The following is a 13,051-nucleotide window of genomic DNA, read 5'->3' on the forward strand; positions in this document are numbered from 1 at the left end:
TTTTGTATTTCATTCTAGTTCACAATCAAACAGTAGCATAGTAAAAACTATGGTGTGTGTGTGTGTGTGTGTGTGTGTGTGTGTGTGTGTGTGTGTGTGTGTGTGTGTGTGTGTGTGTGTGTGTGTGTGTGTGCGCGCGCGCTAGGTTTGAGGGGGGGGGCAGCAACAAATGACTAGCCTGGTAAACCCTCCCTCCGGAAATCTCATTTCCATTTGATTCCAATGGAAATGAGATTTCCGGAGGGAGGGTTTACCAGGCTAACAAATGACTAATTATTTACAATTTTGAACAAAGAGTGTTGGATTAAAGAAACAAACATAACTCCACTAGAAAATCATGAATAATATTGTACAGTACAGTGAGATGAAGATGGCGCATGTCATTGCAATATCTCATCATGTCACAAGATGGCAGCAGCATCTCATATCTGAGGTGCCCAACCATTCATAATGCTTTAACTGAAAATCATTAGTGTGGTGAAATGGTGTGGTGAATGGTGTTCAAGTCTGCTTGAATTTCCCATGCCTTTTATTTTACATTTACACAAATGTATCATACCACACTCTTTGATTCCTGCTGTCTTTTTCTTAATTTGTCACTTTGTCCTGTTTTTCCCGTGTGCATTCGTGTGTTCTGTTTTTTGTTGGATTTCAGACTCTCTGATCCTCTTACGTCTTGTCTTGGTCTGTGTTGCTGATGACAGAGGTCCTGTCATGTCTCAACTGCTTTGTTGTATTTAGGTCCTTTATAACAGACCTAGGTCAAGTCATTTGTTACCTTTTATGGTTTGCTTTTATCTACTTACTTTAGATTTAAAAAAACGGTGTACTTGACGGGACAAATTAACCTGATTTCGAATACACCACACTCTCTTACTCCAAGTAAAACATAAAATACAGATGCAAATAGGCTTCACTTCAGGTTGGCCCCCAACTTTTTCTGTCTGGATTCTTTGACCATGTCTGTTGCATCTATTGCAATAGTGTGTGATTTATTATATTTAAAGGTAGGGTAAGTGATTTTCTTTGGTTAAAATAAGTGTTAAATAGCTCTATATTCTGATAGTACTCATTGCTATAGACTAGTGTGTGTTCAATAACAAACACTCTCCATCTCTCTCCAGCTCTTTATTATATAACAGAAAATGTATTTTCAGGCATACCAATTTTATCTTATCAGGATAGAGAACTCAGACAGGATACAGATTTAACTGAAATTGGAGGTGATGACATAAAGAAATGAGCAGACAAATTTGGAACTGGAACACTATAAAAATTAAGCTGATAAACAGGTACTCTCTCCTGAATTCTTGCTTTACTGCAAGAGGAACTTTTCAAACCAGTTGTTCAAAGCGCTTTCCACAATTAATCAAATTGAATAAACAAAATACAATAGACATAATATCCAATACAAATAGAAGTAAGAATAACCAAACACAAATTTGATTAGGAATACAAGTATAATACATGTAAATAAACAATGAACATTGTATAAAGGTTTTTCAGTTGTATTGATAGCATGTATTATTTATGTCTGAGTAGCTTTGTCTGTGCTGTCTGTAAAGAGCTTGTAACAGTCTTGTTAAGCGTGAATTTGTTGGACAACAGTGTCGCTCACAGGAAATAACCGATCTTCAGTAAGAAACACTGTTTGTGTGTTCAAGCTGTAACAGTGTTGTTCGTTGTTGTGTCTTCCAGGCATAGAGAGACTCCTCCTGCTACTGGGAGAGAGGCCCTCCTCTGCCAGTCCATCAGAGGGTGCTGCGTGCGAGCGCGTCCAACAGAAAGCTGCTGTCACCCTGGCCCGCCTCAGCAGAGATCCTGATGTGGCTCAAACAGCCATCCAACTAAAAGGTACTGTAGGCTACTGTTTTTCTGTGTGCTCCTGTGTGGTACAGGAGCACTTCACTTCACTTCAACCATGCCTTCAATTGGTCCTTACTAATGCTCATTATGAGATGGCACAATTTCTGTCCACTTGCTCTGTGTCTCAGAGGTGAGCTGTGGACAGTTCAGAAACGTGCCTATACCAATGACATCAACATTGGGGATTTTAAGTTACAGTAATTGGTAAATGGTAAATGATGCGTTTATATAGCACTTTTATCCAAAGCGCTTTACATAGATTGTGCATTACATTCACCGATTCACACTCACATTCATACACCGATGGCGGAGGAAACCATGCAAGACACCAACCTGCTCATCGGGAGCAATTAGGGGTTCAGGACACTTCGGAGGACACTTCGACACTAACTCTAGGGGAGCCCGGGACCGAACTGGGAACCTTACGGTTGCCATCCGGCCGCTCTACCAGCCACTCTACCCCTGAGCCACTGCCGTCCCTAATTGAAACTACAGCCTTCGTCTTCCTGGACATTTAGCATGCTGAATTAGAAGCCGCTGTTAAAAAAGAACCCTGTCTGACTATGCGTCTATGTGCTGCTGCCCATGCACAATGAAAGAACCGCAACCGAAAAGGGACTTTTAAGTTAGTGCTAGTGATCTTTTTGTACCTCTGTAGATATAGAACTGGTGTCAGGTGAGTGAGAATAGATGTGCAACTAAGGGTGCTCCACAGAGCGCATACTGTATCTCTGCCAAGCTGGGTGGAGATAACATTGTGAACCATTTTATGTGTAGATCTGTGAGCATTTATCAAGCTTGTAATGTTGATTGTTCTTCTTGTCTATAGCTGTCCCTCGCCTTATTGAACTCTGTCGCTCTCCTGCTGAGAGGAATAACAGCGACTCCGTCCTGGTCGCATGCCTGGTATGTACATACATGAGTGCGCGTCTAAGGATGTGTGTGTGTGTGTGTGTGTGTGTGTGTGTGTGTGTGTGTGTGTGTGTGTGTGTGTGTGTGTGTGTGTGTGTGTGTGTGTGTGTGTGTGTGTGTGTGTGTGTGTGTGTGTGTGTGTGTGTGACACAGCACATGTAGTATGTACATAATAGAAAATTGATAGATAGACCTTTATTAATCCAGAGGGAAATTTCAGTCAACATCATAGCAGCACCACAGTAAGGAAGCAATAAAGATACAGGTATAATGTATAGGACAAGTACAAAGGAGTAACAGAGACGTAGAAGTGCATGTGTAGAAGTGTGTGTTAAAATCTTTCTGTAGTGTTGTTTGTGTGTTGTGCAAGCGTGTCAGGGTGTTTACTGTGTGTGTTTGTGAGGGTTAGAGTGTGCACGGGTGTCCCTAGCTGAATATCTGCAGACATTTTTGTGTATCTCTGTGTATACAACATTGTATGTCACACACAAACACCCATCATTCAATATGTGGCGTTTCAACATCCAAAACCTGTTATTTAAAAATATGTCACACTCTCAGAGGTAAATTAAGCCCTTTGGTGTCGCGTGGCAAAAATAACCAACCTAGAAGCTCACACCACGTCACAATGTGACAAATTGTGAGCTTATAGATATGCTATTTTATACTATTAAGACTTTTGAAAATGTTTAACCATTTCTTTAAAAAAACAAATTGCAGTTCAATGAAATTCCCAAAATAGAGACACTAGGTTGAAAGTGGGTAAATTACCATGTATGGCCACTACACCTACTTTACTGTACCTACTGTACATACCCTACCCAAGCCAACACACTGCACAACCTATCCATCAGTGCACCAAATGACCGGTCAGTTTAATTACGTCCATGGGGCAACATGGAAACACATCACAAACCCAGCATCTTCAAACTCAAGCCTATAATGAGAACACACAGGCCTGTGTGTTTAAATATGTACATATCATGAATATAATTCCTCTTCATGTTTTATCATTCTCTCGTTTCGATCATAATTGATAGGACTTGATCATATAGTACCAGAATGGTGGGGTGGGGGGCGTGGGGGGGATGTCTCGGTGTTCTTGCCGTATGCGCATTAATTGGACAGCTTCTCGAAAAATGAAATGCCCTCCCCTCCTCACTATAATGCAAGAGCCTGTTAGTTCACTCAAATTAATGTGATTCTATTTTATCCTTTTAGCCAAGGGTTAAGCAGTGCATTTGTACAGTAGGTGTTGAATGTTTGCCTTCGATGTCTGACATAATTTGTAATACAATATGTAAATGTCCTCTCTGGTCTGTGTGAGCGCAAAAGACATCGCGTTTCATGTTTTTACTCATATTCTATGAATCGAAAATACTGTGTGGGATTTATCGCTCTGGCTTGATTTCTCGCCTATAACAGCAAGTTGGATTAAAAAATTACTTTAATAGAATATAATCAGCTAAGTAGTTTTGAAGTTAGAGTCAGTCTAGAGAGAGAAAATTGCACTCTCAATCCACCCCCCGCCCCTCTCCCTGAAATATGAGTTCTCGTGTGTGTGTGTGTGTGTGTGTGTGTGTGTGTGTGTGTGTGTGCGTACGTGTATGCGCACGCCTACTAAGTGTTTTGTATAGGTGTGTGTGTGTGCATGCATGACTTTTTGTTGGGTGCTTGCATCTACAGAAAGTGTATCCAGTGCTAGATCCTGATACTGTATGTGTCTGTGCACTGTATGTGTGTGTGTGTGTGTGTGTGTGTGTGTGTGTGTGTGTGTGTGTGTGTGTGTGTGTGTGTGTGTGTGTGTGTGTGTGTGTGTGTGTGTGTGTGTGTACTCTCTCCAGGCTGCACTGAGGCGGCTAGCAGCAGGGTGTCCAGACAGTATAGATGCTGCCGACCACCAACAGCTCATCAAACCTCGGCTGGTCGACTCCTTTCTGCTGTGCTCCAACATGGAGGAGAGTTTTGTATGATGGCCTGGACCTTCTGAACGCAGCAAACACTATATAGAGCTGAGCTCAAAGCACATGAAGAAATCACATGTTCAATGCAGGTATTGAACAAAGCTGTGAGGGGAACAAATGATTACAGCAATATGAATACACTTTATTGTACAGTACCTTTCATGCATGGAATGCATCTCATTTTGCTTCACAGTATTGATAAATGCGATATAAACATTTACACAAAGCTGGCTAATATTGTATGCAGTGGAACCTGACAGTTTTTCAAGCCTTGACATTTCCCATATTTTGCCTTGTTGCATCCTTTTCCGTTCAACTCATGATGAGTCATTTAAGATTATTTTGTCACTTATCTACAAACTAGACCCTGCAATTTCAAGTTTTTTGTATTACTTTTTTTGTATTGATTAAACCTGTAAAAAATAGAATCTATTGAGTTGATCATTCAACCCATCTACTTCTCCTCAATTCATAATTGAGGAGAAGTGAATGTGCATTGTTCTTAAAATGTCTCAACAAGATCCAGCTGATTGGACGTTATGTAGGTTGGCAGTCGGCTAAACTGAGCAACCACACACAAGGGCTTTTTGTTGGGGGTGCAGCCTAGTTGGGGGTGCAGCCTAGTGTGGTTGCAGACTTACATCACCATTGTTTGTAAATAATCAAGAACCTGCATCACATCATTTATTTGTACAGTATAATACAAACAAACTTTATATAGGAAATAACAAAACAGCTCGCGGCCAAAATACTCATCACTCTTCAATCATAAACAGGTGTAATTTTCCGCACTGCCTTAGCCACAATAAATATTAAAAGGACAGCAGGGGGAGATCGTAGTTGAAAACCATTTACACTCATTAGACAAGGATATAGACAACTCAAGAAGTAAAATACATCAGACAATTAAACCTTAAAAATTGCAATTACATATGAAATCAAATGGTTCCAACAAGGGCCTTGTAAAAAAAAAAGAAAACAAATCTTCTGGGAACTACTACACCTTACCTTAGCTGTGATGGGAGTTACTGCTGGACACATGCCTTTCAGTTTGTAGAGAGAGGCCATGTGTCAAAATGATCATTTCAGCAGCAGGGGCTAGGAAACATGTAAGAATAGAGGGAACAATAGATGGAACTACAGTAAGTACAGGCAAGTCATTGAGGAGATCTTGTTATAGAGTGCAAAGACCCAACACTTGAATGGCTTCAGAATAAGAAAATAAAGGAAAAGTCCTTGAGAGTCCGCAGTCAGCCCAAGACTGGAATCACATCTAGAATTAGTGGAAAGACTTGAAGATTGCTGTTCATAGAAACATAGACACATCCAAATTGACAGAGCTTGAGCACTGCCAGGAAGAAGGGGCAAACAAACTGAAGATAGAATGGCTGCCAAAATATGGTGCAAATGTTTGCATAGAATATATTTTGTTTACATCATCAGTACAAATGAAAAAAGAAATGTGTTTTTTTCACTTTTTCATTATGATATACTGTATTTTATGTAGATTGGTATTGAAAATGTTTGAATTTATACATTTGGAATTAAATCTTTAACACAAACATGTGGGAAATGTCAAAGGGGTTGGCTCCGTTCAGGCTTCAGTGCCAGCCGCTTTAAAGCTTTACAGCAACTTACAGTACATGCTCAGCACTATCACCATTATTGGAGAGTATGTGTGCAAATGTCAGTCAAAAAAAGAATGATAACTATAAAACATTATATATCGATAATGATAGAAGCATCCATCCACATTGAATGATAACATTCTGTAAACATGTTGAACTTGAGTGAGTGTTAAACATGACACCCTGTAAATTTGGATGGAACTTCAAGTTATCGTTCTTGGTGTGGATGACCCTTAAGAGGATATAAACCTTGGTTCACAAGGCATGCGTGTCTTGTTTGTAATCTCAACAACTCCATAGAAAATCAAGGTTACGATGAACTTTGGGGGCAACAGTTGCTCAGGGGTTAGAGCGTCTGTTAAGGAATCAGAAGGATCCCAGTTTGACCCTGGCTCCTCCTGTGGTGTAGAAGTGTCTTTGAGCAAGACACTGAACCCCTAACTGTTCCAGATAAGCAAGTTGGTGCCTTGCATGGTTTCCTCTGCCATCTGTGTGTGAAAGGGTGAATGAAATCTGCTTTGGAGAAAGGCACTATACATTAACTTTTTACTGTACCATTTATTTATTATCATTATACAACACAGGATTGCACAAAGAAATATGGCTGTAGGTGCCGTTGTAGCATTCCTTTGAGCTGAACGCAATGCACAGTTCCATTGTAAAATACAATACATATGCACTTTGATGAATCAAAAATATTTTTCATGCACAAAATACAGATATCCAATCCAATATAAAAAAATCTAAGACAAAAATGTTTTTCTTTTGAGTGTAGGGATTCCATTCATTTTACTAGTGAGCCCTTCATTTGGAATGCAAGGTAAAGTTCCTGCATGCCGGACATTCCAACAAACACAATTGGCCGTGTTTTCTGAAGAGAAGCTGGACAGGGAAGGTCAGGGTGTTCTTTGTCGCTGCTCAAGTGACTCGTCTTTTTACCTCCTCATTGGTAGGTAAAAAGACGTGGCAGGTGATTCCATGTGTATCAGAGGAGGCATGTGGTTTCAATACTATCATTGGGGACAAGGACCAAGGAGTCCAAAGACCAAACAGTAGGGGTCAGCAGTGGCAAGACTACAGAAGTGTCTGGGGAAATCACTGAGCTAAACTAAATTGGGAGAAAACAGGGAAAATTGGCAAAAAATACATCATAAAAAGAAGAAGAGGCCTTATTACATAAAAAATCATCACAAAATAGTAAAAGCAAAACACCACCAGATAAGCGAATTAGCAAAAGTAATGAAGACATTTAACTTGCACTTGCTATACTGTATTGTATTTTTGGGAGGAGTATCTTAAAGTGCTGCAAGTGTGTGAGTTTGTGTTCAAGCTTCAAGGACATAAGCTGTAGTTTTATTTATCATTTAGACAATGAGAGGAAGAAAAATCATGCATAAAAGACCTTCTGTAGGTGAACTCTTGTATATGGCTGCAAATTAATTTAACAGTTCCACAGCCTGCAGTGCTGGGCTTAAGGGTTCTTAAAAACCCTGGAATATGAGTGCCATAGTGCACTTCTTATTCTTTTAATTTTGTATGATACAAATAAAATGTTGTTCCATTGTTAGGGCCTGTGTCAGCTGCCAATTCAAAGCATTCAAATACATTAATTTAAATGTTGGTTTATGCAGAATTTTCTGTATGAAGATCTTTCTTTCATCATTAAGAGTCGAGGTATTGGAACAATGCCCAGTTATGCAAAGAAAAGTATTTTGTCTGTTTTGGGTGCATTGTATGTCATCTACAGTAGAGTATACAGTACATTCCAACTTATCTGCCATTAATGTCATGTTATATTAGTGACTGGAAAATATGTTTTTAAATGAGTCTTGTATATGATTGAAAAAATGATTTTTATTTAAAGATAATTACTATTACTGTATGGCATGCGATTAATAAAGGGAATCATATATATGTTTTTGTTTGTTTCTTACAATTTACAATTTAGGCATGTAGCATATGCTCTTAATCCAGAGCGATTTACAGCAAGCAGGTTGCTAGGTTGAAACAAAGCATGCACATCCAGGACATGCAGACTATATGGTTGAGGCAAAAGAAGATGCCACTCTGTCAAGAGGTCAGACTGTCTGCCCCCTCAAAAGTACACCAACCATGCCTTCCTGACGCGTTGACGTCAACCAGCCCTGAGCAATTTTGTGCCCTATGCAGTGTGTGTGTTCGCTGTGTCCGCTCCGCCAGGCTCTGCCTGCTCTGTTGGTGTAATTAAGAGATTCAGTAGGGGATATATGTTTTATATACACAGATTTACAAATAAAGAGCGTTGGAAAGGGTTCATGCATTAAATTACAACCCGGTATCCCAGTCACACATATGACATATGCCATTTCTTCTGGTTATATTTATCACAACTATCACTTTTACTTCACTACATAAACAAATAACTATTATATGTAGGGGTGCCTATTTTTGCAGCATTGACGGCTATGTCACATGCCAACAACGCGTTGCATCGTCACAAGTTGCTGGCTTGTAGATGTGTTCTTTTTGGCAAGCAACATCGTCGTACAACAGTATGAATAAGGCTTTAGCAGCCTTTCCAGACATGCTTCCACCTGTACAAACCCCATTCAACACTTACAAATCTAGCCAATCTTCCATCATCATCCCAATAAAAAACGTGCGACTACACACAATTCAGAAACCACTCCTCATTTTAGAGTCAGAGTTGATGAAACAAAGTCTAGGATGAAATTAAGAAAATGTGCACTTGGGATATATTAAACTGTCGTTGAAGATTGTTTTGTTGATGCAGTTCTATTTTGTGGATGTGCATATTGCACCATTGACCAAATCCATTGCCCTCAATACAACACAACACAACACAACACAACGCAACGCACTGCCAGTATAGTGGTGCTAAATCTAGTTGTGACATATCTCTGCTGGTCTGGAATCAAACCTTGCCTGCTCTAATGTAGCCTATACCTCCCCCTACACTCCCTTCCAGCTTTCACTCCCTCTCAGCTTTCCTTTTGTCTGTCTTGTCTTACTATGCTGTCTCCCTCAGCTTGGAGGCAGCTCAGGCAGTCACGGGATAACGTTATACTTAAAGTCCATATGGTTGACGGAGTCCCTCAGTGCTCTATACTAGTGTATTTTCTGTTTTCTGTTATTGTGGGGAAAGCTTTCGCTGAAATAGCCGATCGTCAAGCTCACAGCGTGTTTCCCCACAATATGGATGCTGGGGTTTAAGTGGTTAATGCAACTGAGTTGGCATTGGCCAAAGAAGTAACTAGTGTTTCTGTGTTTTATGTTTGTTTGTTTTTTACTTAAATGTTATGGAAGTGATACATCATGACTGATGTCACAGGCTGGCCAAGATCCACATTGTTCCACGCCGTTCCCATTTGGATCCCGCGATCCACATGATTAGATTTTTTTCTTGTAGAAGGGGTCATGCGACAAATAATTAATTAGCCTTTAATGATACATGATTTATATTTATTTTTGGCTAAACAAGTGATAGGGATTGATACAGCAGACTGCTGCCAAAGAAGTTATATAGAGGCATCGCACATTATGCATTCGTGCAAGTGGCAAATAAAGTCTATTCTATTCACACGACAACACTTGTCCTTTGTATGGTCGCGCCTTTGATGAAAAGGCTCTCAGGTTTTTTTTTGCTTCCATAAGTCTTCCTGTCCTTGGAGAGACAATTGAGGTCCTTCTTTGCTCTCTCTCTCTGTTGCCTCTTTTTCACCTAAGGGCACACAAGCCTCAGCCTGGACTTGTTATACTCATGTCCAGCACAGAGACAATTGAGTCTATGAGAGAGTGTGTGTGTGTGTGTGTGTGTGTGTGTGTGTGTGTGTGTGTGTGTGTGTGTGTGTGTGTGTGTGTGTGTGTGTGTGTGTGTGTGTGTGTGTGTGTGTGTGTGTGTGTGTGTGTGTGTGTGTCTGTGTCTGTGTGCGTGCGTGCGTGCATGAATCTGTGTTGTCCAGCGTACACGTGGGACTGCTGTGCTCAGAAGCCTTTGTGATAGAATATGCTCCTGACTCGCTTTGTTGAGAGCCAATGAAATATACATTGACAGAGATGAACAAGACAGAAGGCCCAGAAACAGGTTTCTTTGATATTTTTGTTTGTTTGTTTGTTTGTTTGTTTTGGACATAGGAGTTGGTGGCTTCTGTTTTTCTCTGAGATGTTGAACTCTTGAATGTGTTTCTCTGTGTTTTTGTCCCGATCTGTCTCTTCATTTCTCAGTCTTGTGTATTCTGTCAGGGTATCTTTCTCGCTATCTCTTTGACTTTCTCTATCTGTTCTACACTTCCTCCCTTCAAGATTGGGGTCAAAATTCATTTAAAATACTAAAAAAAGTGCTTCTCGGAGCACAGGTCTCCGCCAGGTCAGGTAGGTTATTGTGGGCCAGCAATGTTCGGAATTCGCTAACCAGGATGGAATATGAAAAGTCGGACAGAACCATCTTGATCCCTTGACTAAAGAGATAATGTGTACCGATTTTCATGATGTTTGGACAAAATTGTATGAGTAATATTAAAAAAAAAGTGTTGCAAAATGTGCTTCCTGGTGGCGCTATAATAGGGCAATGTTAAAAGGGTGGCATTTGTTCCTCACTGTAGTGCAAATGTGTGTGCAAAGTTTCACCCAATCAAACGCTGCGTGCATCATTTGCGGCATTTTGTTCAAAACGGGCCACTCCTGCAAACTTTGGATGTCAATCTTAGCCAATCAAGATGGAATATGAAAAATCAAACAGATCTGTCTTGATCACATGACTACACACATCATGTCTACCGATTTGCGTGAAATTTGCATAAAATCTGAAGGCGTAATTATATCAAAAATATTGTTTTACATAAGTCGGCCTCCTGGTGGCGCTATAAAAGGCAAATGTGAAAAATGCAGGGCAAAGTTTTTTCCTTGGCCTCTAGAGAGTGTGCATACCAAGTTTTACATAGATCGGTGCAGTTATAGGTAAAAACACGAATCGGCCTGTTATAGCGCCACCATGAGGCTGATTTGAAACATTTCAAGAGGCATTTCTTCCTCAGCCTAGTGGGAATGTGTGTGGAAAATTTCACGGAAATTGCAAGCTGTGTTCATGATTTGAAGCATTTTGTTCAAAACGGAGCACTCCTGCAAACTTTGGAAGCCAATTTTAGACAATCAGGATGAAATATGAAAAATCTGAGAGATTTATTTGGTTTGATGACTATAGAGATACTATACTGTGTACCGATTTGCGGGATGTTTGGACAAAATCTGTAGGAGTACTGTCAAAAAATGTGTTTTGCATAAATCGGCCTCCTGGTGGCGCTATAAAAGGCCCATGTGAAAAATGTGGGGCAGAGGTTCTGCTCTGGCATCCAGGGAGTGTGTGTGCACAGTTTTGCTGCGATCAAGCCAACAAGGTCGCAAGGTCCGTTTTACTAATTAAATCTAGAGGGTCTAAGTCAGGGGTCTTCAACCTTTTCAGACCATGGACCCCCTAGCTGAGAGAGAGATGAAGCAGGGACCCCCTACTCTATATTGTAGAGTAATGGGTCCCTTGCAGCGCGAGGCGTGTGAGAGCTTGTAGATCGGCTATTTTTGGCTAAAGTTCTCCTCAGAAAAGGGGTTGCTAGGGTTAAAGTGGTTGAGGTAAAAAAAAAAAAAAATTCACACAAAGATTTGGCCGACCCCCTGTAGGAGCTCTGAGGGGTCCCGGACCCCCTGTTGAAGACCTCTGTTCTAAGTGGCTAAACTGAATTGACATTGATGAATTCCAAATATTAGTATCCTGCTGTGGCACCCGCACCCCTGGACTTGTGTCACGGCACCCTAGGGTGCCACTGTCTGCCACGGGGCACCCACTTTGAGAAACCCTGCCCTGGAAGGTAGTTAGTTATTGCTCCACACTCCCTAGGAGCAGGGATGGAGGGGCGGGCTTTTTAAGTCCTCCAATTGTCGTGCTCCCCCCCCCCTCACTCAAACACACACCACACCCCACACACACACACACACACACACACACACACACACACACACACACACACACACACACACACAGTCTCTGCAATGTTTTGGAAGTAAAAGATCAAAATAAACAACTCATAATATAACGTTACTCCAGATGAACGTTGAGTAGAGTTGTCAGTGTTTACCAGAGTGGTGAAAGCAGCTAAAACACAAAGAGAAGTGCATTTTCTCCATCTGACCAAACTGAGGTAAGTTTCTGTAGGTGACTTAGCTTAGCTAATTAGCTGCTTAGCATTAAAGGAATGGACCCTTCGCTAAGCCCCACCCACTCCACTCTGTGACTGGTGGTGCGGAGTTAGTCACACCCAGGCCTGGCAGCGCCTGGCAAACTTTGCTTCTCACCCATTGACTTGCATGTTAAATGACGGCTTTTCCCCTTAAAAATAATCGATCATTTCAGTAGCAAGAGCTTCAAAATCTCTTCTAAATCTAGTCAACAAGGCCTGCAGTAGGCTATGCACTGGACAAATGTGCATGACATTATTTCAATAAACTAAAAACACGGGAAATGTTAGAGGGAGTAATAGCCATGGATACACGACGGTCGACTGTCTCGACCGTCATGGATGAACTTCAACCTGGTGTTTGCACTGTCTCCATTGACGGCCCGTACATCTACAGAAACGTTCATATTTCAAATATAAAGTGCTTATCCCATGGCCACGGATGTGACATTTATGT

General features: G+C 40.9%; 1 protein-coding gene across 5 annotated transcripts in view; it reads left to right on the top strand.

The window, feature by feature from the left end:
- The window catches only part of insc (INSC spindle orientation adaptor protein), an 83,946-nt gene extending 75,672 nt beyond the window's left edge, over window positions 1-8,274 (top strand). For all 5 annotated transcript variants that reach the window (XM_084061041.1, XM_084061040.1, XM_084061042.1 and 2 more), the window contains 3 exons: window positions 1,699-1,854; window positions 2,696-2,772; window positions 4,623-8,274. In XM_084061041.1, coding sequence (XP_083917167.1) covers window positions 1,699-1,854; window positions 2,696-2,772; window positions 4,623-4,751 — 362 coding nt within the window. In that variant the 3' untranslated portion in view covers window positions 4,752-8,274. The remainder of the gene's footprint in view (window positions 1-1,698; window positions 1,855-2,695; window positions 2,773-4,622) is intronic.
- Window positions 8,275-13,051: the final 4,777 nt, after the last annotated feature.

Source organism: Gymnoscopelus microlampas (assembly GCF_963454915.1).
Source record: "Gymnoscopelus microlampas genome assembly, chromosome: 6".
NCBI classification, from domain to species: domain Eukaryota; kingdom Metazoa; phylum Chordata; class Actinopteri; order Myctophiformes; family Myctophidae; genus Gymnoscopelus; species Gymnoscopelus microlampas.